General features: G+C 46.1%; 1 protein-coding gene across 3 annotated transcripts; it reads left to right on the top strand.

The window, feature by feature from the left end:
• The first annotated feature begins 163 nt into the window (after window positions 1-163).
• Window positions 164-27,892, top strand: LOC139559016 (zinc finger MYM-type protein 4-like). 3 transcript variants are annotated; one of them, XM_071374631.1, is made up of 28 exons: window positions 164-769; window positions 1,093-3,019; window positions 3,274-3,420; window positions 3,635-3,696; window positions 3,947-4,096; window positions 4,264-4,315; window positions 7,123-7,393; window positions 7,667-7,856; window positions 8,099-8,302; window positions 8,548-8,698; window positions 8,807-8,922; window positions 9,149-9,325; window positions 9,506-9,656; window positions 9,771-9,943; window positions 13,058-13,208; window positions 16,685-16,816; window positions 17,113-17,150; window positions 17,910-18,045; window positions 19,260-19,372; window positions 19,607-19,805; window positions 21,089-21,298; window positions 22,419-22,543; window positions 22,762-22,939; window positions 23,124-23,275; window positions 23,373-23,487; window positions 23,741-23,998; window positions 26,315-26,444; window positions 26,624-27,892. In XM_071374631.1, exons 1-28 carry the CDS (start codon window positions 737-739, stop codon window positions 26,856-26,858), a joined length of 5,976 nt encoding a protein of 1,991 aa, XP_071230732.1. In that variant the 5' UTR covers window positions 164-736; the 3' UTR covers window positions 26,859-27,892. The 3 variants fall into 3 exon arrangements, with proteins under 3 accessions (XP_071230732.1, XP_071230731.1, XP_071230733.1); XM_071374630.1 differs by having other exon boundaries at window positions 165-769; window positions 26,312-26,444; XM_071374632.1 differs by lacking the exon at window positions 16,685-16,816 and having other exon boundaries at window positions 165-769; window positions 26,312-26,444.

The raw sequence follows: 27,892 nt of genomic DNA, 5'->3' as shown, positions 1-27,892 counted from the left end.
CATTTACTGTGATATGGCCTCTGCAGAAGTCAGGTATTTCATACTTCTTGAGCTTCACATAGCGAAGCTGTTGTCAAGGAAGTAAGTTTGTGTTTATATGACCTCCCGTCCCCACCTACCATCATGCCATTGCGGAGCTTTACAGGCATGTACAGAGCCCTTTACATTGTTACAACATTTAGGAGGCGCACAGAGATGTGGTGTGGAGCTTGATTTTGAAGCCTCCTGAGGCTTCGCAATTATGCCACACCCTCCGGAATCGCATTGCCAGATCAAGCATAAGTTTGCTTTCATTATTCTTGTTGGCGGAACTGAGGTGTAGCAATGTGGATGTGAATCAGGAAATGACATAGCCAGGTCTTCCATGTTTACGCAGATGTATGTTTCGCTAGTCACTTCGAGGAGCTGTGCAGAGTGAAAATGCAAAGGACTTGACTTCTGTAAAGTTATAATTCACCGGCATTGATATATCCGAAGTTAACGTCATATGCACGGCAAAGCTTAAGAACCTTATTCGGTAATTCAAATTAAGACTCGTTTTAGCTGGCTACATATCGTTGCTACTAGCTGGCTAACGTTACCTAGCTAGCTTTCCCCACAACAAGGAGGCGGCAGAAGTAGTTTTAATGCATGTTGGCTAGCAAGCCTCTGTTCCGTTTTTAGTATATTTTGTTGGACTTATATTGTGAGTGAGTGACAATAAGAGCTAGTCGTCTTTTGCCGTTGGAAGCAAGTCATGCCTGCATCCCAGAAAGCGGACCAGTCAGAGGTAATTTACGTTTTTGAATTCATGTAACTAGTTAGTTATGTCTTCTGCAAGCGAGGTAGTTAATTATATCGACCCTCCCCTTCATTTCCCGCGCAAGAAAATCAACAAACTTAAACACTGCACTCTCAAACTTGGTTCTATTTGGTTCTCACTGCGTTGGTATTTGATTGTAAGCATGAGTTCGAGATTAGCCTTAGTAGCCATGACACTTGATCTGTCTGTTAACTGTGTTCTTGACTTTGTCCTGGTCAGGTCACGTGGTAATGAAAAACTCAGGACCCTACTTATAGGACCATTATTAATAGAATATTGTCTTAACTCAGCATACAGGTGAGCCAAACAAGGAGATGGAGCAGCCATCTCTGGCTGGAGCATCAGTGGATTCTGTGGACCCAGGAGCATCACGCAGCAATGCACCAACAGCCTCGGCAGATGGAAACAGTGGGGATGATGCTACCAATGCAGTCAGTGCAAGTACCTCAACTATAGACGGGGCAGGGGATGCTGGTAATTCAGAAACTGTGAAGGAATCCTATGCCGAGAATTCAAAGACAGTGGAAGAAATGATAACAGATGCCTTGCTGACTGTGGGAGAAATGTCCAGTGAAGAGGATTCACAGAGAGAAAGAGAAACAGCCAGTGTAGATGGTTCACAGAGAGAAAGAGAAACAGCCAGTGTGGATGCTTCACAGACGGAAAGAGAAGCGGCCAGCGTGGATGCTTCACAGACGGAAGGAGAAGCGGCCAGCGTGGATGCTTCACAGACGGATGGAGAAACGGCCAGTGTAGATGCTTCACAGACGGAAGGAGAAACGGCCAGTGTGGATGCTTCACAGACGGAAAGAGAAGCGGCCAGCGTGGATGCTTCACAGACGGAAGGAGAAGCGGCCAGCGTGGATGCTTCACAGACGGAAGGAGAAGCGGCCAGCGTGGATGCTTCACCGACGGAAAGAGAAGCGGCCAGCGTGGATGCTTCACAGACGGAAAGAGAAGCGGCCAGCGTGGATGCTTCACCGACGGAAAGAGAAGCGGCCAGCGTGGATGCTTCACCGACGGAAAGAGAAGCGGCCAGCGTGGATGCTTCACCGACGGAAAGAGAAGCGGCCAGCGTGGATGCTTCACCGACGGAAAGAGAAGCGGCCAGCTTGGATGCTTCACCGACGGAAAGAGAAGCGGCCAGCGTGGATGCTTCACCGACGGAAAGAGAAGCGGCCAGCGTGGATGCTTCACCGACGGAAAGAGAAGCGGCCAGCGTGGATGCTTCACCGACGGAAAGAGAAGCGGCCAGCGTGGATGCTTCACCGACGGAAAGAGAAGCGGCCAGTGTGGATGCTTCACCGACGGAAAGAGAAGCGGCCAGCGTGGATGATTCACAGACGGAAAGAGAAGCGGCCAGCGTGGATGCTTCACAGACGGAAAGAGAAGCGGCCAGCGTGGATGCTTCACAGACGGAAAGAGAAGCGGCCAGCGTGGATGCTTCACAGACGGAAAGAGAAGCGGCCAGCGTGGATGCTTCACAGACGGAAAGAGAAGCGGCCAGCGTGGATGCTTCACAGACGGAAAGAGAAGCGGCCAGCGTGGATGCTTCACAGACGGAAAGAGAAGCGGCCAGCGTGGATGATTCACAGACGGAAAGAGAAGCGGCCAGCGTGGATGCTTCACAGAAGGAAAGAGAAGCGGCCAGCGTGGATGCTTCAGAAACAGCCAGTGCAGATGGTTCACAGACGGAAAGAGAAACGGCCAGTGCAGACGCTTCACAGACGGAAAGAGAAACGGCCAGTGCAGACGCTTCACAGACGGAAAGAGAAACGGCCAGTGCAGACGCTTCACAGACGGAAAGAGAAACAGCCAGTGCTGATGCTTCGCAGACAGTCGGAGAAACAGTTGGTACAGATGCACCCCAGACTGTGGAAGAAACAGGCAATACAAATGCTTCACAGACTAATGGTGAAACAGATAGCACAGACATACCTCTGGACATGGGAGTAGTGGATGCTGATGATGAGATGGAGGTCAATGCTATCAAAGTTGAGGATGAACAGATGCAGGAGGAACACAACTTGGAGGGGATGCCCGTGATAACTGCTGTGGAAGAGGGAAGCGACATGGACGCTTTTAGCAGTAACTCCCTGGATCATGGGGATGAAGTGGAGAAGATGGACACCGGGACAGATGCACTGACAGAGAAGCAAATGGAGAAGACCGGGCGAGTGGACAACACTGATTCCATGCCTTCTATTGTGGATACAGGTAATAAGACTGCTGCCTGCAGCTTTTTGTTGGCTTTTCAAGTTTAGGATCAGGATTATCAATTGTTTCCGTAGTTTGCTTAATTCATTTCTTCAGGTTGTTTGTTTTTACGGGTGGGATGCTACCCTAAACCCTTTGCTATCTTGCTTGACACTCAATTGCTGCTGGAATGCCCAAGTGTCGAAAGTCCTCAGACATCAATCATGTCACCTTACTCACACTATCCCATCTCTCAAACATTGTCTCCACGACAGAGGACACAGAGCAACCTGCTGAGCAGACCAGCTTTGAGGAGGCTAGCGGCTCGTCTCCACCTATGGAGGAGGACAATTCTGAAGATGTCAAACCATTTCACCCCAGTCCCACCTCTAGCGAAGCTATTCTCCCACAGAACAGTAAAGGTGAGAGGCCACGAGAGTCCGTCTTTGGAATATACCGTCTTTGGCTGCATGGTGTTCAGACATGACCCGAATACTTGAATGTTAGTGTGGTCCCTCACAATATTCAGATGCTAATGAGTTCACTTCTGTTTCTCAGTAATGGTTTTACTGTTAAAAAAATGAATAATAATAATACATTCTCAAGCTGAATGACCGGTTGCTTGTTTTTCTGCAGGCTCTGACAGTCCTGCAGGGCTGGAGAATGGAGTGACAGGACAGCCAGTCAAAGTTGTAGATGTGAGTATCCTCTCTCCGTCACAACCGATAGAATAGAGTGAATTCATTTCCGCCCGAGTGACTACACAAGCTTAAGTTTGGCAGAAATGTGGCCACTGCTTATGTGTGTTAAAGATTTCGAGGTGTGTTGCGAAAGGCTTTGTCAGAATACCCGTGTAATAGATGGCCTGTAACCATTCACATTAACTTGCATGATTCCATCTACAATTCTTGCTGAATGTTGCATGCTGCTGTTGAATGTCCTCTGCAGTCTGCCCAGCCGACAGCAGAGCCTGTGTCCACCAGCGTTGACACCCTCTCCATGGTGAATGTGAAGGATGAGCCAGTAGATGAGGAGTATGATCAGGCCCTGGCTCCAGTAGTCCTCACAGAGGGCGTCAAGGATGAACCAGACGCGGAGGTACGACATCTCTAAACTCGCTGGCCTAGTTTTAACTGGGCATTTCTGTTGTCTGTTACTTGAAGGTTTGTCTATTGACATCAATGCATATAGTTCAAGCTGTGTGTGTGTTTTATCCCAAGTTCTGTGTGCGTGTTAAATGTATATCACCTTTTTGTTATTTACAGGAGTTGAAAATCAGTAACGTCTTCTCTGTGGGCGGCGCCCCTACCCCAATCGGTGAGCAGGGCACTTTGATATTTGTACACATCAGGACACGTTAGTGGTCGCTCAACAGTCAAAGCCCTGAGGCAGTGTTTCACAATCATGGTCCTGGGGACCCAAATGAATGCATATTTTTGTGGTTGTTGCCCTAGCACTACACACCTAATTCCACTAACCAAATCATCAGCAAACCTGATTAGTGGAATCGGTGTAGTGCTCGGGCAAAAAGAAAAATGTGTCCCCAGGATTAAGAAAAACGGCCTTAATGTCTAAACCTGGCTGCAGGTTTTTTTCTGGATCAAATAGGGCCTTAGGGTGTGGCAGGGGGCATGCCGTCGAATTTTACAGAGAACTTTAACGGCCCTTATTTTGGCGGGGTTAGAGATGGTGTTACATTTTTAAGCCATTTTCCTGCAATTCTAAAATGTTCTAGATAGAGCTGAGATACATTTGTGCAGTTTTAATGCAAGTTTCCTTTGATTATACATATTCTGCCATTGAGCTAAGAGAAACTTTTGCGGTTTTAAAGCTAATTTCCTGTAATTCTATGCATTTTGCCATGGCTTATGCTGGGTTCTTTTGCTCAAACATACTAACAAAATGAATACTGCTAAATTAATTGTTTTGGGAATTTTCAATTCTCACTGAATGTCTAGCTTTTTTTTGGTGATTTGATAGTTCTCGAAGATTGTGTTATTAAAAAAAATATACAGTGCCTTTGGAAGTATTCAGACCCCTTGCCTTTTTCCACATTTTGTTACGTTACAGCCTTATTCTAAAATGTATTATATTGTTTTTTTTCCGTCAACAATCTACACACAATACCCCATAATGCCAAAAAACTGGTTTTTAGACTTTTGCAAAAAATTCTTTTTTTTTAAGAAATCACATACCACATATCACAATCAGTTTTCAGACCCTTTACTCAATACTTTGAAGCACCTTTGGCAGCAATTACAGCCTCGGGTCTTCTTGGGTATGACGCTTCAAGCTTGGCACACCTGTGTTTGGGGAGTTTCTCCCATTCTTCTCTGTAGATCCTCTCAAACTCTGTCAGGAGGGATGGGGAGCATTGCTGCAAAGCTATTTTCAGGTCTCCAGAGATGTTCGATCGGGTTCTAATCTGGGCTCTGGCTGGGCCACTCAGGGACATTCAGAGACTTGTCCCAAAGCCACTCCTGCGTTGTCTTGGCTGTGTGCTTAGGGTCGTTGTCCTGTTGGAAGGTGAACCTTCGTCCCCATCTGAGGTCTTGAGCGCTCTGGAGCAGGTTTTCATCAAGGATCTCTCTGTACTTTGCTCCGTTCATCTTTGCCTCGATTCTGACTAGTCTCCAAGTCCCTGCCGCTGGAAAAACATCCCCACAGTATGATGCTGCCACCACCATGCTTCACCGTAGGGATAGTGCCAGTTTTCCTCCAGACGTGAAGCTTAGTGTACAGGCCAACGAGTTCAATCTTGGTTTCATCAGATCAGAGAATCTTGTTTCTCGTGGTCAGAGTCCTTTAGGTGCCTTTTGGCAAACTCCAAGCAGGCTGCCATGTGCCTTTTACTGAGTGGTTTCCGTCTGGCCACTCTACCATAAAGGCCTGATTGGTGGAGTGCTGCAGAGATGATTGTCCGTCTGGAAGGTTCTCCCATCTCCACAGAGGAACTCTGGAGCTCTGTCAGAGTGATCATCGGGTTCTTGGTCACCTCCCTGACCAAGGCCCTTCTCCCCCGATTGCTCAGTTTGGCCAGGTGGCCAGCTCTAGCAAGAGTCTTGGTAGTTCCAAACTTCTTCCATTTAAGAATGATGGAGGCCACTGTGTTCTTGGGGACCTTCAATGCGGCAGATGTTTTTTGGTACCCTTCCTCAGATCGGTGCCTTTTTGCTCTGACATGCACTGTCAACTGTGGGACCATATATAAATAGGTGTGCCTTTCCAAATCATGTCCAATCAGTTGAATTTACCACAGGTCGACTCCAATCAAGTTGAAGAAACATCTCCAGGATTATCAATGGAAACAGGATGGGGGTCTGAATACTTATGTAAATTAGGTATTTTCTGTTTAGTATTTTTAATAAATGTACAAAAATTTCAACGCACCTGTTTTCACTTTGTCATTATGGGGTATTGTGTGTAAGTTGCTGAGGATTTTTAGTATTTTTAAAATCCATTTTAGAATAAGGCTGTAACGTAACAAAATGTGGGAAAGGTCAAGGGGTCTGAATGCTTTCCGAAGGCGCTGTAGGTACATTATCTTTTCTACCTACTTTATATTTGGTTTTAGGTGTTAAAGTTTACACGGAAAGCGTTTTAATTTAAAAAAAAAGTGTGCTTTTTCTCCCCAATTTCGTAATATCATATTGGTAGTTAGTTTTGTCCCATCGCTGCAACTCCCGTACGGACTCGGGAGAGTCGAAGGTCGAGAGCCATGCGTCCTCCGAAACACGACCCTGCCAAGGAGTCGCTAGATCGCGATGGGACAAGGACTTCCCGGCTGGCCAAACCCTCCCCTAACACAGATGACTTTGGGCAATTTGTGCGCTGCCTCATGGGTCTCCCGGTTGCGGCCGCCCGGGATCAAACACGGATCTGTAGTGACGCCTCTAGCACTGCAATGTGCTTTAGACCGCTGCGCCACTCGGGAGGCCATAACGTTTTTTTTAACATCCCAAAAATATATATATTTTCATGGCAGAATCATCCCTGGGCTGTGGAGTGGATCTTTATAGTCTACCACAGGCTCTGTAGGAGCAAAAAGTGACTGCTTACTACCTTACAGATGATATATTTCTCTCTTCCCTCAACCTCCATCCCTCTCTCTCTATTATTCACAGCCGCATCCACGCCAGTGACCGCCCTCTCCAAGACTGTGATGCCTCCCTTGACCCCGGCCGCCTCCTCCATCCCTCCGCTGATGCCCATGGCTATGCGGGTGGCCTGCTCGGCCTGTAACAAGGTGTTGCTGAAGGGCCAAACGGCCTACCAGAGGAAGGGCTCCTCGGACCTCTTCTGCTCCACGTCCTGCCTCACCACCTACAGCCCCCCGTCCGCCGTCAAGACGACTGCCACCTGCCCGGCCAAGAAACCCTGCCACTACTGCCTCAAGTGAGTCCTGCTGTTGTCATGCCAATGGAGTAGCTATGTAGATAATTATTTATGGAAGATAAAGGAATGGACCAAACTCCCAAGGTGACGACCAATAAAAATAATTTGATTTACCTTTTGTACTTATTAGCCTTACACTATGATTCACATTTGACTTCCACTGTGCTACATTTTTCCACATGCATTTTAATGTAAAGCACTGTGAGCTAACTGAATGTAAGCGAAAATACGTTCATAGATCAATTATGAACTTATCACCCCCCCCCCCCTCAGGGAGATTGCGAACCCCAAGGACGTGATCACAGCTCCTGTGGACACCATGGGCACGGTGAAGGACTTCTGCAGCCAGACCTGCCTCTCCTCCTTCAACTTCAAGAGGAACTCTGCCGTCTCCACCCTCTCCTCCTCCCTCTCCACCATAACCGGGGCCGTCAAGTGCAGCATGTGCAAAAAGGCCTGCATTGTAAGGGACTTATCGTCTCTGAGCGTGTCAGTGTGGTCGTTGCTAGGAGTAACAAAATTGGCAATATAAAAGTGGTAATGTCAGAGTTGACAGGGAAGTGAACCATTTTGGATTGACAGACTTTTTCTATAGTAGGTTTTAGTGGGTTAAAGTATAAAACTGGACTTCTTTTGCCTTAAATATTTATTCCTGCCCCTCCGTTGTCTCGTCTCAACATCAGCTCCTTGTTCTCTCCCACACAGAGTAAACACGAGGTGATCTTCCAGGGCAGCATGCACAGGCTGTGCAGCGAGGTGTGCTTCACACGCTTCCGCTCCACCAACAAGCTGTCCATGAACAGCTGCCAGAGCTGCAACAACTACTGCTACGGCAAGGTCACCGTGCTGGTCGTGCAGGGGGTCAACAAGACCTTCTGCAGCGCCGGCTGTGTCACCACCTTCAAACAGGTAAGAATCTGATCCCTGAGATGCAGGTCACGCAGTCAGAAGAAGCTGGTGGACTGTAAACTAGGGCTGTTTCTAAAAATGTTACGATTTGTCAAATCCTTGCTTCCGCCACCCTTGTTTTCTCAATTCCTCTCAAAGCTCTTCGGAGGTGGATCGCCTCCAGTACATAAAAACCATCTACCTGTAAGTTAAATCAAGCAAAAGCACTCACTCTGTCTTCCTTTGTGTTCGGTCTGGTTTTTCAGAAAGCTAAGAAGACTGTGGCATGTACTATGTGCCGCAACTTCCGCGCACCGGTGGAGATGGTCGACAGCGCCGACTCTGACGGCAAGCTGGAGATGTTCTGCTCTACTGGCTGTGTTACAGCCCACAAAGTACAGACCGTCAGCTCCTCAGGTATAGCTAGGCTAACCACCTCAGCAACATATACACCTTCCTCTCGCTCACTCGCTCATATGCATGTACATCCATAACACTCCCTCTCCTCCTTGTGTGTCAACCTAGGTGCTCAGGTAGAGTGCAACACCTGTGGTCAGAAGACGGTGCCCTCCTTCCACCTGGCCATGTCGGACGGATCCATCCGGAACTTCTGCACCATGAACTGTGTCGTCACCTTTCAGGTAACGCCTCGTCTGGGTTAATGAAGTAGCTCAGTTGAAACGTTAATTTGAGTAGAACTATTTAAAGGGCGGCAACTTAATGACCTTCAATGATATTAATCGAGGCTCTAATAATGCTTGCTTTTGATATTTTACGCTTTGTTTATTAAAACATGTACGCTGTACAAAGTTCTGCTTGCTGTCCTGCACTGACACTACAATGTTATAATATTTCTGTGGCCTGTAGGATCAGTTCAATAAGAGCAACTCCCAGAGCCAGATGAACGTGACCCCGAGCACAGGGACCACAGCTCCCCCCGCGGCCCCGGGCCAGACCATGGACAGGGGATCCCAGGGGACCAGACTGCCCTGCTTCCAGTGCCACCGCCTCTTCTCCTCCAAGCCCGAGCTCATTCAGTTCAAGGTACCTATACTGTATTTAAATTCTCTCTCTACCCCCCTCATTTCTCTTCTCTTTGCGTTTCCATCTTCCTCCATTTTGTTGAACTCTATCGCCCTCTCACAAACACACCTCCCCTCTATGTTGACAGCCTCTGTTAATGCTGCTCTAGAGTTGATTGAATGTATGTCTGCAACCCTACAGGATAAGGTGGTATTCCTCTGTTCAGTAAATTGCTCCGAGGAGTACAGAAAGATCAACTACGAGATGGCGCGCTGCGAGTACTGCAAGATTGAGAAGCCGGCCAAGGAGGTCAAGAGAATCAACAATAGGGACTACACCTTCTGCAGTGAAGGTGAGGATGGAGATCGTACATGTTTTAATAGGCCTGCTACTTCCAGGAGTTCGCACCTTGGTGTATAAAGACACATTTCCCTGTCTCTCGCCCTCTTCTCTCCTCCATATCCAGGCTGTAAGCTGCTCTACAAGCACGACCTGACCAAGCGCTGGGGGAAACACTGCAGAACCTGTGCCTACTGCGCCTCTACCGCGCAGGAGGCCGTCACAGGCCAGTACGGAGGCAAGATGGAGGAGTTCTGCTCGGATGAGTGCAAGTCCCACTACACCCTGCTCTTCTGTCAGGTAAAGGAAGGAACCACGCTAAAGAACTGAACAAAACACCTGGGGTTCAATGAGGCTCAATACTTGGAAGCAGTCTTCTGTTGGTGTGTATCTCTCCTTTTTCTTTCAGTTTAAATGGATCTGAAATTACTCGAATACAAACTTTTGTAGACTTGTCCGAAAACTTGAAGACTTGTTCTCTCATATTAGTGCAGGTGGAAGGAAGAAGTTGGGGATAAGAAACCACATGAGTGAATTAATTGAACTTTCCAAATGGTGTATCCAATAAGGCAGTTGGAATAGCTGTTGGCAGGGCAATTCGTGTTAGTGCTTCAGTCTCCCCTGTTTTCTCAGCGGCAGCTGTAAACGGCATCCATGTCAGCAGCGGTCTCGTCGCAAAACTAAGACTGCCGCCGAAACAAAGACGGTTCTTTGTTCTGTCGAGTTATTCGAGGATGGAAAGAGAGGAAGGCTCCACACCACTCTCTCACTTAAATATCTTACCTAGTTATTTTCAGATCTCATTTTGCTCTTTGGCATCTGTGTGTGTGTGTGTGTTTTCTGTACCCATTTGCTCCTCTCGCTGTAGGCTTTACAGATGCTTCCCACCCCTTGGCTGCAACCCTTCTAATTTAGTTTACAGTGCGCGCACAACCTATGTGGAATTCCTGGTCTCTGGCAGTGTTTGGACCAATGCAGAGTCCATCTCAGCCTATGCTACCCTTAAGTTCTTTGACTTTTTGGCCCTGACGGAGACATGGATCACCCCAGAGAACACTGCTACTCCAGCTGCTCTCTCTTCATCTGACTACATTTCCCCTCACAGCCCGAGAGCATCTGTTCGTTGCGGTGGTGGCACAGGGCTGCTAATGTCTCCTGAGGGGAGATTTTCCTCTCTTCTCCCTCACCTTTCCTCCCGGCCGGCACGGGCCTCCGTGGCTGAGTGACTCATTGCGATCTTACAGAGCAGGGCTGTGGGCAGCTGAGCGAAAATGGAGGAAAACTACACTTGTGGACGGCCTATCATCCTTTCACTCCCTCTTTACCTTCTCTTCCTCTGTATCAACTGCTAAAGCCAATTTCTGTCACTTTAAATGTCAAGTTTCTGTCTAACCCTTAGGGAACCTTTCTCCACCTTCTCCCTCGTCCCTCTCTGCGGACGACTTCGTCAACATCTTTGAAACGAAAGCTGAAGACATCTTCTCTTCATTCACTCAGCCTATAAATCCTGCAACTATTGAGGTCCGGCCGCCCGACATCCTGCCTGCTCGACCACATACCCTTCTCCAGACCTCCCATTGCTCACTTCCCTTATGAACTCATTCCTGATCATTGGCTGCGTCCCATCAGACATCAGAATGGCCCGATTCACTCCCCTCCTCAAAAAGCAAACGCTCGTCGACTCTGACGTCAAGAACTGCAGACCGGTATCCCTCCTTTTCTTTCCAAAACATTTGAGCGTGCTCTCTCTGACCAACTATCTCATTATCTCTCTCAGAATGACCTTCTTGACCCTAACCAGTCAGGCTTCAAGACGGATCACTCAACCGAGACTGCTCTTCCCTGTGTCACGGAGGCTCTCTGCACTGCCAAAGCTGACCTCTCTCTCCTCTGTTCTCATCCTCCTAGATCTATCCAATGCCTTCAACACCATGAACAATCAGATCCTCCTCTCCACCCTCTCAGGGCTGGGCGTCTCAGGCTCCATCAGATCCTCCTCTCCACCCTCTCAGGGCTGGGCGTCTCAGACTCCATCAGATCCTCCTCTCCACCCTCTCAGGGCTGGGCGTCTCAGACTCCATCAGATCCTCCTCTCCACCCTCTCAGGGCTGGGCGTCTCAGACTCTATCAGATCCTCCTCTCCACCCTCTCAGGGCTGGGCGTCTCAGACTCTATCAGATCCTCCTCTCCACCCTCTCAGGGCTGGGTGTCTCAGACTCTATCAGATCCTCCTCTCCACCCTCTCAGGGCTGGGCGTCTCAGACTCTGCACACTCTTGGATTGCATCCTACCTGGCAGACTGCTCCTACCAGGTGACATGGAGAGGATCTGTGTCTGCACCACGTACTCTCACTACTGGTGTGCATTATTACGATTCACATATAGCTAGCAGATAATTATGACGTATAACAGTTGCTTTGTGTTTTTTGTTTAGTTTCTACTGCCATTGTTGTCCTGGCTGAGAGATGGTTCAGTGAATTGGTAAGTCAATAGGGCTGGCTAGCTAGCTAGCTAGCTAGCCATGAAGAATTGGTAGCTACCCACGAAAAAGGTACATCTACCTTGATTAACATTAGTTTTAGGTCATTTTTGCCTGTTTAATTAGCTGGCTAGCTTGATTATTATGATTCACATATCTAGCTGACAATTAAGTAAAACGTTTGTTTTGTGTATATCTTGGAAGAAGGTTCAGTGAATGGGGAGGTGAAGAGTGAGGTAATACAGTAGGGGGAGTGAGTGCTTCTCAAATGTATTGTTTTATGCATTCTCCACACACTCGTCCTCACGAACGTACTCAAGAGAATTCACTCAGAGCACGAGTGTGGATCACAGCAGTATGCATATTGAGGAAAAACACCTTGTCTTTATCTGCAAACATCAAAGCAGTGACTCGTTCATGCTCTACAACATCCGTAGAGTACGACCCTACCTCACACAGGAAGTAGCGCAGGTCCTAGTCCATCTCCCGTCTGGACTACTGCAACTCTCTGTTGGCTGGGCTCCCCGCTTGTGCCATCAAACCCCTGCAATTTATCCAGACCGCTGCAGCCCACCTGGTGTTCAAACTTCCCATGTTCTTCCATGACACCTTGCTCCTCTGCACACCATACTGGTTGAAGCTTGCATCCATTACAAGACCATGGTTCTTGTTTACAGAGCAGCAAGAGGAACTGCCCCTCCTTACCTTCAGGCTATGTTCAAACCCTTCACCCCAACCCGAGCACTGCGTTCTGCCACCTCTGGTATCTTGCCCCACCCCCCCCCCTCCAATGACTAGCTCTGACTTTGCCGATAGCTACTTTATTGAGGAAACATTTACTTACTGTGATATGTGCATGTCCCACCTGGCTAACTCTAAGAAATTCTTACTCTGAGGTGCTCTCTGCTATATCTACATCTTGATTTTTGCCTCAGGTGGCCAAGTGTGACGCGTGCGAGCGCCAGGGGAAGCTGATTGAGACCCTGCCGATGCTGGGCGAGGTGAAGCACTTCTGCAACCTCCAGTGTCTGCTCGACTTCTGCAGCCTGCAGACCCAGAACCAGGGCAAGCCCCAGGGCCAAAAGGGTAGGACTTACGTTATAGCGCATTGTAATGTTTCATCATAGGGTATTACATGTCCTTGTGTTGCCTGTCACAGCTCGTGATTTGAAAAGAGAGGTACACATTAAGTCTCGGGAGTCCCCCAGTGTAGATGAAAGGGAGGAGATGGGTTGAAGAAGGATGTTTTAAGCATTGCAACAATTGAGACCTTGTGAATGTGTGCCATTCAGAGGGTGAATGTGCAAGACAAAATATTTAAGTGCCTTTGAACGGGGTATGGTAGGTGTCAAGAACTGCAACACTGCTGGGTTTCCCGCGTGTATCAAGAATGGTCCATCACCCAAAGGACATCCAGCCAACTTGACACAACTGTGGGAAGCATTGGAGTCAACATGGGCCAGAATCCCTGTGGAACGCTTTCGATAACTTGAAGAGTCCATGCCCTGATGAATTGAGGTTGTTCTGAGGACAATATTAGGAAGGTGTTCTGAATGTTTGGTATACTCCTTGCCTATAGAAAGTCTACACGTCCTTGAATCTTTTTCACATTTTGTTGCTTTACAAAGTGCGATTTGAAATAGTTCTAATTGTAATTTTTTGTCATTGATCTACACAAAATACTCCATAATGTCAAAGTGGATAATAAAATGAGATTATTTTACAAATTAACAAAAATTGTCATTGCATAAGTATTCACCCCCTTTGTTATTGCAAGTGTAAAATTAGAAGTAAAGTAAAATTTGGCCAGAAGTAAAATTTGGCTTAACAAATCACATAAGCTATATGGATTCACTCTGTGTGAAATAATAGGGGTTGACATGATTTTTTAATGTGACTACCACTTCCTCTGTCCCCCGTAAGGTTCCTCAGTGAAGTTTTGAATTTCAAGCACAACTACAAAGACCAGGGAGCTTTTCGAAAGCCTCATAAAGTAGGGCAGTGATTGGGGCAGTGACAATAACAAATCAGACATTGAATATATCTATAAGCATGATCAAGTTACTAATTATGCTGTTGGTTGATGTATTAAACCACCCAGACACATCAAAGATGCAGCCGTCCTTCTGAGCCGCTGGACAGGAAATAAAACTCCTTCAAGATGTCGCCATGAGGCCATTGGTGATTTTAAAACGGCTACAGAGTTCAATGGGAGTGAACTGAGGAGGAATCAACAACATTGTAGTGGATCCACAATAATGACCTAAATTACAGTGAAAAGAATAATTAAAATATCCCAAAACATACATACAGTGCATTCGGAAAGTATTCAGACCCCTTGACCTTTTCCACATTTTTTGTTTCGTTACAGCCTTATTCTAAAATTGTTGAAGGGAAAATGATAATTTCATCAATCTACACAATACCCCATAATGACAAAGCATGGACAAAACAGGTTTTTAGAAATGTTAACAAGTGTAATGAAGAAAAATGAAATATCACATTTACGTAAGTATTCAGACCCTTTACTCAGTATTATGTTGAAGCACCTTTGGCAGTGATTACAGCCTCGAGTCTTCTTGAGTATGACACTACAAACTTTGCACACCTGTATTTGGGGAGTTTCTTCCATTCGTCTCTGCAGATCCTCAAGTTCTGTCAGGTTGGATGGGGAGCGTCGCTGCACAGCTATTTTCTGGTCTCTCCAGAGATATTCAAGTCCGGGCTCTGGCTGGGCCACTCAAGGACATTCATAGACTTGTCCCTAAGCCACTCCTGCGTTGTCTTGGCTGTGTCCTTAGAGTCGTTGTCCTGTTGAAGGTGAACCTTCGCCCCCGTCTGAGGTCTTGAGCGCTCTGGAGCAGGTTTTCGTCAAGGATCTCTACTTTTTGCTCCGTTCATCTTTCCCTTGATCCTTACAAGTCTCCCAGTCCCTGCCGCTGAAACATCCCCACTGCATGATGCTGCCGCCACCATGCTTCACCTTAGGGATGGTGACAGGTTTTCTCCAGACGTGACGCTTGACATTCAGGCCAAAAAGTTAAATCTTGGTTTCATCAGACCAGAGAATCTTGTTTCTCATGGTCTGAGTCCTTTAGTTGCCTTTTGGCAAACTTCAAGTGGGCTATCATGTGCCTTTTACTGAGGAATGGCTTCCATCTGGCCACTCTACCATAAAGTGCTGCAGAGATGGTTGTCCTTCTGGAAAGTTCTCCCATCTCCACAGAGGAACTCTGGAGCTTTGTCCGTGACCATCGGGTTCCTGGTCACCTCCCTGACCAAGGCCCTTCTACCCCGATTGGTCAGTTTGGCTGGGCAGCCAGCTCTAGGAAGAGTCTTGGTGGTTCCAGACTTCTTCCATTTAAGAATGATGGAGGCCACTGTGTTCTTGGGGACCTTTCTTTTTGGTACCCTTCCCCATATCTGTGCCTCGACACAATCCTGTCTCTGAGCTCTACGGACAATTTCTTCAATCTTATGGCTTGGTTTTTACTCTGACATGCGCTGTCAACTGTGGGCCCTTATAGACAGGTGTGTGCCTTTCCAAATCATGTCCAATCAATTTGAATTTACCACAGGTGAACTCCAGTCAAGTTGTAGAAACATCTCAAGGATGATCAATGGAACAGGATACACCTCGGCTCAATTTCGAGTCTCATAGCAAAGGGTCTGAATACTTATGTAAACAAGGTATTTCTGTTATTTTTAAATGTTCAAAACATCTGATTTTGCTTTGTCATTATGGGGTGTTGTGTGTAGATTGCTGAGGAACTTTTTAAATAAATTTTAGAATAATGTGAAAAGTCAAGGGGTCTGAATACTTTCCGAATGCACTGTATGTATGCAACAAGGCACTGAAGTAATACTGTAGAATAAAAAATAAGACTACAAAGGAATACACTTTTTGGCCTAAATGCAAAGCATCTTTTGGGGCAAATCCAACACATCACTGAGTAACTGCCTCCTTATTTTCAAGGATGGTGGTGGCTGCATCATGTTATGGGTATGCTTGACAGGATGAAAAGAAACGGGGTGGAGCTAAGCACAGGCAAAATCCCAGAGGATAATCTGCTTTAGACCAGACACTGGGAGAGGAATTAACCTTTCAGCAGGTCAACAACCTACAACACAAAGCCAAATATATACTGGAGTTGCTTAAGAAGAAGACAGTGAATGTTCCTGAGTGGCCAAGTTAAAGTTTTGACTTAAATCTGCTTGAAAATGTATGGGAAGACTTGACAATTGCCGTATAGCCATGATCCCCAACACCTTGTTAGAGCTTGAAGAATAATGGTCAAATATTGCACAATAAAAGTGTGCAAGGCTCTTATGAGACTTGCCCAAGGTGAATACTTTTCTATCAAGGTATATTAGTGTAACTTTTATTTTTCATTATTGAAAAATATATATTTTTCTTCCCATTTGAAATTATTATTTTTGTATAGATCGTTGACACAAAAAAAAGACCAATCCATTTTAATCACACGCTCCATAAGCACTGTATAGTCACTGCAACATTTTATCTCACGCTCTCATTCTTTCTCTTCCGCTCATCCTTCCAGTGGCCATCTCAATCGCTCAATCCCCCTCCAATACTACCACTGCTACGAGCATGTCTGATCCAGTCATCGCCAACGTAGTCTCACTAGCCAGCTCCCCCATTGGCCAGCCTAACTACACCACTGCCCTGCAAGGTATACACACACAGACTCGGTTACCAGTTAAATACAATTTACTGTATACACACGGGTATACACACAAGGTGTTGTACACTATTACGTGTAACTGGAGAGTGTTTAACCAGTGTGTTCATTCATCAGTAAATGTCTTTGAATGGAGTTGAGTTGTTGCTAATAGCGTAGCCTTTTGACACCCATTAAGGTGCAGGTTAATTACAAATGAAATTAGGTTGGAAAATGATCTCATTAGCAGGCCTAACTGACAGACTGTGGTGTTTAATACTATCTCCTGTTCTGTTGCGTCATTACAGGGACTGTTCCAAGAAGACATGTGAAGTATGTTGGAAATGTAAGTAGTGCATAGGTGTTCTTTTTGCGTCAAGAATTGCAACACTGCTGGGGTTTTCACACTCAACAGTTTCCTGTGTGTATCAAGAATTTTTATTCAAATTTTTATTTAACTAGGCAAGTCAGTTAAGAAAATTCTTATTTTCAATGACAGCCTAGGAACAGTGGGTTAACTGCCTTGTTCAGGGGCAGAACGACAGATTTTTTTTACCATGTCAGCTCGGGGATTCGATCTTGCAACTTTTCGGTTACTAGTCCAACGCTCTAACCACTAGGCTACCTGCCCGTCACCCAAAGGACATCCAGCAAACTTGACACAATCTTGGGAAGCATTGGACTCAACATGGGCCAGTATCCCTGTGGAAGGCTTTCGACACCTTGAGTCCATGCCCCGACGAATTGAGGCTGTTCAGAGGGCAAAAGTGGGGGGGTGCAACTCAATATCAGGAAGGTGTTCCTAATGTTTGGTATACCCAGTGTATGTTTGTGTTATGCACATAGGGGCGAATTGGAACTTGCACTTAAGTCGAATTGGAACTTAGGCTGCGTTTACACTGGCAGCCTAATTTGTATATTTTTTCACTAATTGGGCTTTCGACCCATCAGATCAGATATTTTGCAAATAATTGGGCAAAATATCAGAATTTGGCTGACTAAACTCAGCCTAAGTCCTGCATTTATGTCAATTGGAAACTAAGTGAAATTCAAGTGGAATTAGGTTTGTCCCATGGTTACTAACAGTCTCTTCATTGTGTGGCAGGCCAGCACACAGACACAGGCCCCTCGGGCCCCTCCACCCAAGGTTCAGAAGAACAAGGCACTACTCTGTAAACCAATGGTCCAGAACAAGGGCATCATGTGTAAACCCAACCTCACCACCTCAGGGTGCCAGACAGGTACAACACCACACACAGCATATATACCACATGCACTATTTGTATTTCTTTGCACTCAAGAAAATACAAAACAATATGAAGGTTTAAAAGGTATCAAAAATAACATGTGCAGGAGAGGTGAAAAACGATGCTTTTAAGGCCCCTCCCCCTTTTTTAAATGAAAACATGGTGAATTAGGGGGTGGAACACATAATTCAAGTAAAATGCATAAACAAAAAATAAATGGCTGTGATAGGCCATTGAATACATACTTTTGTATGTGGACACCCCTTCAAATGAGCAATTTCAGCCAAACCCGTTGCTGACGGGTGTATAACATCGATGTAATCTCCATAAGGAAACATTAGCAGTAGAATGGCCTTACTGAAGAGCTCAGTGACTTTCAACGTGGCACCTTTCCAACAAGTCAGTTCGTCAAATTTCTGCCCTGCTAGAGCCGCCCCGGTCAACTGTACGTGCTGTTGTGAAGTTGAAACATCTAAGGGATTCAACGGCTCAGCCGCAAAGTGGTAGGCCACAAGCTCACAGAACGGGAGTGCTGAAGCGCCTAAAAATGGTCTGTCCTCGCTTGCAACACTGACTACCGAGTTCCAAACTGCCTCTGGATGCGACGTCAGCACAAGAACTGTTCGTCAGGAGCTTCATGAAATGGGTTTCCATGGCCGAGCAGATGACCATGTGCAATGCCGAGTGTCGGCTGGAGTGGTGTAAAGCTCACCGCCAATGGACTCTGGAGCAGTGGAAACGCGTTCTCTGGAGTGATGAATCACGCTTCACCATCTGGCAGTCCGGGAACGAATCTGGGTTTGGGAGATGCCAGGAGAGAGCTACCTGCCTGAATGCATATTGCCCCAACTAAGGTATGGTGGAAGAGGAATAATGGTCTGGCGCTGTTTTTCATGGTTTCTGGCTAGGTCCTTTAGTTCCAGTGAAGGAACTAATGCGAGCCAGGACTAATCGCACAACAGTACCCGACTTCCACTAATGCAAGTCCCCGCAGCAATGTTACATCTAGTGGAAAGCCGTCCCAGAGGAGTGGAGGCTGTGTTATAGCAGCTAAAGGGGGACTTACTCCATGTTAATGCCCATGATTTAGGAATGAGATGTTCGACTAGCAGGTGTCCACATACCTTTTGGTCATGTAGTGTACATATTCAAAGGCGCACACATCTACATTTTGTATTTCTATTTACCTTGACATTGTTGGTCCACAGATGATAATTTCCCCAGGGTGATCATCGTGCCTGTCCCAGTACCGGTGTATGTTCCAGTCCCCATGAACCTGTACACCCAGTACACCCCCCAGCCTGTTGGACTCCCCATACCGGTATGTTAACACCAAACACTACCTAGACTTCACCTGAGTCTGGCACACAGATTTCTCCTCGAATTCTCTCAAACAAGAGCTGTGTGCTCTGGACTAATTTGAAACCAACTAACATTGAACATTGAGTTGTAGGTTGGCTGATACATGCTCTTGCAGAACAGAAGTGCTACATGAACAAACAAATTGCAGCCCTCATAGCCTCCACATCTAACTCTTTATCCGCCCCATTTCCAGCTGCCCGTGCCCATGTTCCTGCCGGTGACTCTGGACAACGCTGAGCGCATCGTGCAGACCATCCAGGACATCAAGGAGAAGATCCCCTCTGACCCGTTCGAGGCAGACCTCATCCTCATGGCCGAGATGGTAGCGGAGGAGGGGATGGAGAAGTCTCCGCAGCGACCCCCTGAAAGGCCAGCCCCAGCAGTACAAGATGGTAACCAGGGGCGGGAGTCAGGGATTGGGATGAGACCTGGGTCATGTTCATTATGCACCAAATGGAAGAAAACGGACTGCGACATGGAGAGATTTCATGGACTTGCACAACATGTTCTGTTGCGTGGCCTAATGAACATGAGCCAGTTGGAACTTGAGACCCTCTCTATGGCTACATAGGCCAAGCTACAGCAATGAATGCGTGTTATAACTGGGCTTTCTTGGCGCTTCCACCAAGTCTCTCTTTAAAAAGCAATTCACAGTTGAATGAGAGTCTAAAAAGCTATTGGTAATTTGAATTCCGCGTTATTTTTCAGGTAATGTATTGGTTCATTGAGCTTATTTCCCCCCTTTTCAGATATGAGAAGTTTGCCTAGCTTCTCTACAATAGATTCCTCTTTTTTAACCCTTATTGTAGGTAAGTTTCAAACACAAAGACCAGGGAGGTTTTCCAATGCCTAGCAAAGAATGGCACCTATTGGTAGGCACCTATTGGTACAAAAAAAAACATTGATATCCCTTTGAGCATGGTGAAGTTATTAATTACACTTTGGATGGTGTATCAATACACCCAGTCACTACAAAGATACAGGCGTCCTTCCTAACTCAGTTGCCGGAGAGGAAGGAAACCACTCAGGGATTTCACCATCAGGCCAATGGTGACTTTATAACAGAGTTTAATGTCTTTGATAGGAGAAACCTGAGGATTGATCAACAACATTGTAGTTCTCAGTACAACCAATTTGACTGAGCTTGAACATTTTTGAAAGTAACAATGGACATTGAATTACCCAGAAAGACTCAGCTGTAATCTCTGTCAATGGTATTTCTAACATGCATTGACTCAAGGGGTTGAATACTTACAGTATCTAATCAAGATATAGTGTTGAATTTTTTCATGTTTATTTTTTCTAATGTTAATTTGTCTTCCACTTTGACATTAGAGTATTTGTGTAGATCATTTTTAAAAACAACAATTCAATCCATTTGAATCACACTTTGTAACAACAATGTGGAAAAAGTCAAGGGGTGTGAATACTTTCTGAAGGCACTGTACATAGTATTAACAAAAACGATGTAGTAACAATAGTTTGTTACTTACCTCAAATAATTCAACACTAGTAACTGCCTGGTACATGGTGATATCAATGAATGTTAAAGAAACTGTGTAATTGAGATTACCATTTTAACAAGAAGTTCCTACTTAACTGTCAAGTAAATGATGAACATGTTGAGAGCTGTCTCATAACTTGAATACTTTTGTGTTTTCTCTTCGGGGACCAGACCAGGGAAGCACCTACAGTGGAGACCTGGACACAGAAGAATTGAGTAACTTCCTCACCTCTTGGCATGACGAGCCACCTCCCACCCCCGGCGTCTCCTCGCGCCACAGTCGACCCTACGCCCACGAGACGCTCCGACCCATCATGGACATCAACACCCCCACCACACCCCCACCCCCCATCATGGACATAGAGGCTGACTTCCCTGTCCGTGAGTGATGCTGGACTTTTCCACCTTCTCAGGGATTCCTGATTTTGAGCATTGTTTACATGGACTCAGTCTGAGGCTTTTTGTTTCTGAAGTTTCCCCGTGTAACTTGTATAGTACTTCAAATCAAAACTTTATTTGTCACATGCACCGAATACAACAGGTGTAGTAGACCTTACCGTGAAATGCTTACTTACAAGCCCTTAACCAACAGTGCAGGTCAAGAAGAGTTAAGAAAATATTTACCTAATAAACTAAAGTAACACAATAAATTAACAATAACGAGGCTATATATAGGGGGTACCGGTACCAAGTCAGTGTGCAGGGGTATAGGTTAGTCGAGTTAATTTGTACATGTTGGGGTTAAGTGACTGCATAGATAATTAGCAGCAGTGTACAAAACAAATGGAGGGGGGTGTCAATGTAAATAGTCTTGTGGCCATTTGATTAATTGTTCAGCAGTCTTATGGCTTGAGGGTAGAAGCTGTTAAGGAGCCTTTTGGTCCTAGACTTGGCGCTCCGGTACTGCTTGCTGTGCGGTAGCAGAGAAAACATTCTGTGACTGGAGTCTGACAATTGTATGGGCTTTCCTTTGACACCGCCTATTATATAGGTTCTGGATAGCAGGAAGCTTGGCCCCAGTGATGTACTAGGCCATACGCACTACCCTCTGTAGCGCCTTGCGGTCAGATGCCGAGCAGTTGCCATACCAGGCGGGGATGCCACCGGTCAGAATGCTCTTAATGGTGCAACAGTAGGACTTTTTGAGGATCTGGGGACCCATGCCAAATCAAATGTTTTGTCGTGCACTCTTCACGACTGTCTTGGTGTGTTTGGACCATGATAGTTTGTTGGTCATGTGAACACCAAGGAACTTGAAACTACTTATACCTTGGTTGAAGACTGTCAATCTTTGATGAGGGTAATTATATGGTCAAAACATATTGACTATATAGTGAATGGCTTCTAGCTCTATATATCTCCATCTTTCAACTGCCCTGTTATATTTTAAACATGTAACAAGCCTCAGTAAGTCAAACCCTTCTTTGATACTACACACTGCAATTCTTCTGGCCTCATTCTCATTGTAGTCTGTAGTCAAATATCTCTATCGTTTTGTCAGAAACCCTGGAGCTGATGGCCCATTGGAGGGATCAGGAGAGGGATAGAAGTCCCAGTCCTCCACCTTCTCCTCCACGACGAAGAGCCAGAAGGAAAGCTCGGGATGGCTTGCCACAGAAGAAAAAGGTACGAGCCCCAAAAATAAGTCTAAATGAGACTCCTTTCAAAGAGCGCCTTGTGCGATTTTTATTTCCATATTTTGACTCCCAGCATTGCGCCTTTTTTAAATTTATTTTAATTTTCCTCGTTCTTTGTAATTCTGGGTAACACTTTACTTGACACTCGGCTTCAAGTCAAGTGTTACCTATTTCGGTGTGTGTGTGACAACCCTGTTGACCCCACAGAGGCGTAAGTCGAAAGCAGCAGAGACTGCGTCAGTGGTGGCGTCACTGGGTGAGGCGCATAGTGACGTGGTGCCCGGCGAGCCCCCTAAACTGCAGCACATGTACGGGGTGGACGCCTGGAAGAGATGGGTCCAGTGGAGCAAGACCCAGCCTGACCTGGAGAAGCCTCGATTTGGCTGTGGGTCTGCTCACTGATACACTTGACTATTATGAAAATCCTGATATCACACATTTTGCTGCTTTGCTTCTTCCTCATTTACCGCCTCCTTATAGAATTCAACCTTCCTCTTGATTGCCTATGGGAATCATTTAACTTAGTAGACCGAATAAGTTAACCTTGACGTTCTGTTTCCCCGTTACAGCGCGACCAATGGAGATAAAGGAGGATGTTTTAAAGTGCACTACAGCAGAGCTGGGCTACGGTCTCTGTCGGTTTATCTGTGAAGTCCAACGACCCAACGGAGAGTCCTACAGCCAGGACAGTCTGTTCTATCTCTGCCTCGGCATCCAGCAGGTAGAACACACACGTTAACCCAGATATACACACAAAAACTCACTCCGGGTGATATCGTTCTGTTAAATGTCATGTATAATGGCCCCTCTTTCTGCAGTACTTATTTCAGAATGGGCGCATGGAGAACATATTCACTGATCTCTTCTATGGCAAGTTCACCCTGGAGATCACCAAGCTGCTGAAAGGCTTCAAACCTACCATAACGGCCAGTGGTAAGACATGCACACGCTCGTACGCCCAGTGGGGGAAATAAAGTTTATAACAAAAAAAAATGGTATTAAGGCCTTTGCTTTGACCTCTTATTCCATATCTCGCTCCTCCATCTTAACTCCCGCTCTCTCTCCCCCTCTCTTCCTTTCCGTTCAGGTATAGTAGGTAGGTTGATGGCGTTGGGGTTGTGTTATTAGTATGCTTCTTGAACGGTCTTTAATGTTTGAATCTCTCCCCTCCCTCCCTCCCTCCCAGGCTACCTGCACTCGCGGGTGGAGGAGGAGTACCTGTGGGACTGTAAACAGCTGGGGGCCTACTCTCCCATCGTGCTGCTCAACACGCTGCTCTTCTTCTGCACCAAGTTCTTCCAGTTCAAGACGGTGGCCCAGCACCGGCAGCTCTCCTTCGCCCACGTCATGCGCTGTACCAAGTCCATCCACGACAACACCAAGTCCAACTTCCTGCGCTTCTACCCGCCCATCCCCAAGAAGGACGTGGCTACCGAGACAGCAGGTGCTTTTAGTCTTTTTGTGGTCTCCTTCACTCACCTCTCTACCCTTCGCTCTTGTCTTGTTCATGTGTCTTTTGTGCTTCCTGATACTGTGTTTTGCATATGTTTCTGCTCCGGTAAAACATTGCAGGTTTTACTTATTTTTTCATGAGACTGGAAAATAATGGACTAGCTTCTTCGGCAAAGTAGGAAGCAAAGACGGAGTGGCAGACGTGACGTGGTGAGATTAAGATGCTGGGCGACCAGTCCTCCATTACTACTCATCAATGTTCAATCATTAATGAACAAACTTGGCAAACTCAGAGCGAGGATCTCCTTCCAGAGGGACATCAGATTCTGCAACATACTTTTGAGACTTGGCTTTCCTTCGACAACCAAATGGATTATATGCAACCAGCGGGTTTTACAGTTTTTTGAGTGTATAGGAAGCAGCCTCTCTGGCAAGCGCAAAGGTGGTGGGCTCTGCTTTATGGCTAACACCCTATGGTGCGACGGAGGAAATGTACAGGAACTTGCAAGTTTCTGATGTCCACTATCCTCCCTGTGCCCAAGAAAGGGAACATAACTGAACTGAATGACTACCGGCCAGTAGCACTCACTTCCGTCATCATGAAATGCTTTGAGAGGCTAGTCAAAGACCATATAACCTCCTCCCTCCCCAACACACTCGACTGTCTCCAATTTGCCTACCGTCCTGACAGACCCACCTGGACAAAAGGAATGCATATGTGAGGATGCTCTTCATCGACTACAGCTTGGCCTTCAATAACACAGTGCCCTATAAGCTCATTACAAAGCTCACGGCCCTGGATCTGAACTCCTCCCTATGCAACTGGGTCCTGGACTTCTTGACAGGCTAACCCCAGGTGCTGAAGGTAGGAAACATGACCTCCTCCACACTGATTCTCAATACAGGGGGCTCACAAGGGTGTGTCCTTAGTCTCCTCCTGTATTCCTTGTATACCCACGACTGCGTGGCCTCGCACAGTTCCAACTCGATCATCAAGTTTGCTGACGACACAACAGGAGTAGGCCTGATTACCAACAACGACGAGACTGCCTACAGGGAGGAGGTAGGCACTGACGGTGTGGTGCCAGGTAAACAATCTCTCTCTCAACGTCAGCGAAACAAAGGAGCTGATTGTGGACTTCACTAGGAACCAGGCTGGACACGTCCCCATTCTCAACGGTGTCACCATGAGACGGTTTTCCAAAAGGCACCTAAATGACTCTTAAGACCATGAGAAACCAAGATTCAACTCTTTTGAATGCCAAGCGTCACATCTGGAGGAAACCTGGCACCATCCATGTTTTTCAGCGGCAGGGACTTGGAGACTAGTCAGGATCGAGTTCCTTGATGAAAACCTGCTCAGGACCTCAGACTGGGGCGAATGTTCACCTTCCAACAACTCCAAACACATAGCCAAGACAACGCAGGAGTGACTTCGGGACAAGTCTGAAGCCAGAGCCCGGACTTGAACCCGATCGAACTTCTCTGGAGACACCTGAAAATAGCTGTGCAGTGACGCTCCCCATCCAACCTGACAGAGCTTGAGAGGATCTGCATAGAAGAATGGGAGAAACTCCACAAATACAGGTGTGCCGAGCTTGTAGCGTCATACACAAGAAGACTCGAGGCTGTAATTGCTGCCAAAAGTGCTTCAACAAAATACTGAGTAGTCTGCATAACTATGTAAATGTGATATTTCCTTTTTTATGGGTTATTGTGTGTAGATCGATGAGGGGGGAAACTATATAATACATTTTAGAATACGGCTGTAACGTAACAATGTGGAAATGATCAAGGGGTCTGAATACTTTCTGAATGCAGTTTTAAAAAAAATATATATATATTATTATTATTTAACTTGGTCCCCATGCCCCCTCAATGGTCATGGTGCTCCCCCTATGGTAATTCCCTTCCCACTCCCTAAAGTCTTTACTCTGCCTCCACCCCAATGGACATTTATATATTCATTACTGCTACAGTTTATGTATATAGTGCCATTTCTATTGCTTAAAAAATATATATATTTTCATTTTTTCACTTGGTCCTATGTTGGCGCCTAAGATTTTCACTGTTCCCTGCAATCACACCTGCAACCCTGTACATGACTATTAAACACTCTCTGTGTTGCCTTCAAGGTTTCTTCCTAATTAGGGAGTTCTTCCCCTGCCACTGCTGCCTTGGCTAACTCTTTAGGGGATTTGTGTGTGGTTTGCTGTTTTTACTCATGCATTTGTAAAAAAAAAAGTATGACACAGATCATATTTGATTCGTATGTAATCGTGGACCTGTGTGTGTGTGTGTGTAGCAGATGTAGATGGTGTGGCAGCGAAGAGGAAGAGGGATGACGAGGAGAAAGAGGAGGTGCTGGAGATGATGGAGAACAGTGAGAATCCCCTCCGCTGTCCTGTCCGATTGTACGAGTTCTACCTTTCCAAGTGGTGAGTGACACACACCATCTCCCCATGCTGCAGGCCAATCTAACATTTAGTAGTGTAACCTGAAATTCTTCTTCTTGACATTGCTTTTCAAAACTCAGCTTTTCTGAGCTCTTTCCTCATATCACTGAAAACGAGCCCTCTCTAACACAGAGCTCTCCTCCTCCTCTTCTCTCCTCCAGCTCGGACTCGGTAAAGCAGCGCACCAACGTGTTCTTCCTGCTCCCGGAGCGCTCGTGCGTCCCCAACAGCCCCATGTGGTTCTCCTCCCAGGGCCTGGATGACCACACTCTGGACACCATGCTGACGCGCATCCTCACCGTCAGGGAGATCCATCTGGGAGACCCCCAGAGGAACAAGCCCCAGTCCAAGGACCCTGAGTGGGTCCCCGATCAACACGACGACAACTCAGATTGACCATGAGGACTGGTACACACACACACACACACACACACGTACAGTTATAAGCTTTTGTTTAAATACAAACACTACGTGTTGATCCGTAAGGACTCCTAGGATCCACCTTCAGCCGTGTGTGAAGAGGAGTGGGTTCACACAGTTCTAGACTGAGACGGTATCATGTACACACATTGTGTAGGAGATGTGTGTACATGCAAATTATAAACAGATGCTCAACTGCTCAATGGAGACACTGTTTATTCTGTCCGGTCACTACAAGGCAAATGGAGGGAGAAAGTAGGAGGAATCACTTTAAGAACTGCCATACTGCCTTTGTCAGCATTATTGTGGTCGTAGAGAAAAACAAGTCCGGTTAACAAGCTATTTTCAAGTTCTTTAATGTCACCATAGGAGAGAGACGATGCTCTCCAGCCCTATTCAACATGGACTCCGATTGGGAAAATGGTCAAAAGCTTTTAAGAATTTGGGATCCCGTATCTGACCTGGTCCTTTCTACTGCTGAATTCAATATTCCCTGTCTTTCTTTCTTTATTGGGTCACTACAGAAGTTACAATGGATTGAAAAGAATGCCAGTGATTGCAATGTCATTCAGCCATGTCAGCAAAGTTGTTTGAGAATTTTGTGTTTTGAAGGGATTAGCCTCGTTGTTTTGGGAATGAGATATTGTACGAACAACGAGTGATATAACTTGCTATCAGTGGTGTTGTCCATTGCCTACTAAAATTGATGGCTGGCAGACATTCCTTGAATTGACTATGAGTTATATCGAGTCATTTCAACTTGTCAAAATGCTTGATGTCACGTCAGTGCTCCTACATGCATGTATAATGTTGAAGGAAAAAAATGTAATTCTGTGTTTCCTTATGTAGAACACTTGTGATGTCAGGAAAGAGGACGTAGAATCGTTTGTTCATTTGGAAAGACAAGCATTTACCTTGCAAGTGCTCCTCATACTAGTTCAAAATTGCATTGATTTTTTTCTGAGAAACTTTTTAATCAAATATTTTTAAATAAATGCTGATAAACAAAT

Source organism: Salvelinus alpinus, chromosome 29 (assembly GCF_045679555.1).
Source record: "Salvelinus alpinus chromosome 29, SLU_Salpinus.1, whole genome shotgun sequence".
In the NCBI taxonomy this organism is placed as follows: domain Eukaryota; kingdom Metazoa; phylum Chordata; class Actinopteri; order Salmoniformes; family Salmonidae; genus Salvelinus; species Salvelinus alpinus.
This window is presented reverse-complemented; position numbering and strand designations above follow the sequence as displayed.

Excerpts from the sequence above, each read along its gene's own strand:
- LOC139559016 (XM_071374630.1), top strand. The coding sequence starts at position 737 with ATGCCTGCATCCCAGAAAGCGGACCAGTCAGAG. Across the intron at positions 3,020-3,273 it reads GCCTTCTATTGTGGATACAG|AGGACACAGAGCAACCTGCT; the intron begins GTAATAAGACTG and ends TCTCCACGACAG. Across the intron at positions 22,544-22,761 it reads GCTTGCCACAGAAGAAAAAG|AGGCGTAAGTCGAAAGCAGC; the intron begins GTACGAGCCCCA and ends TTGACCCCACAG.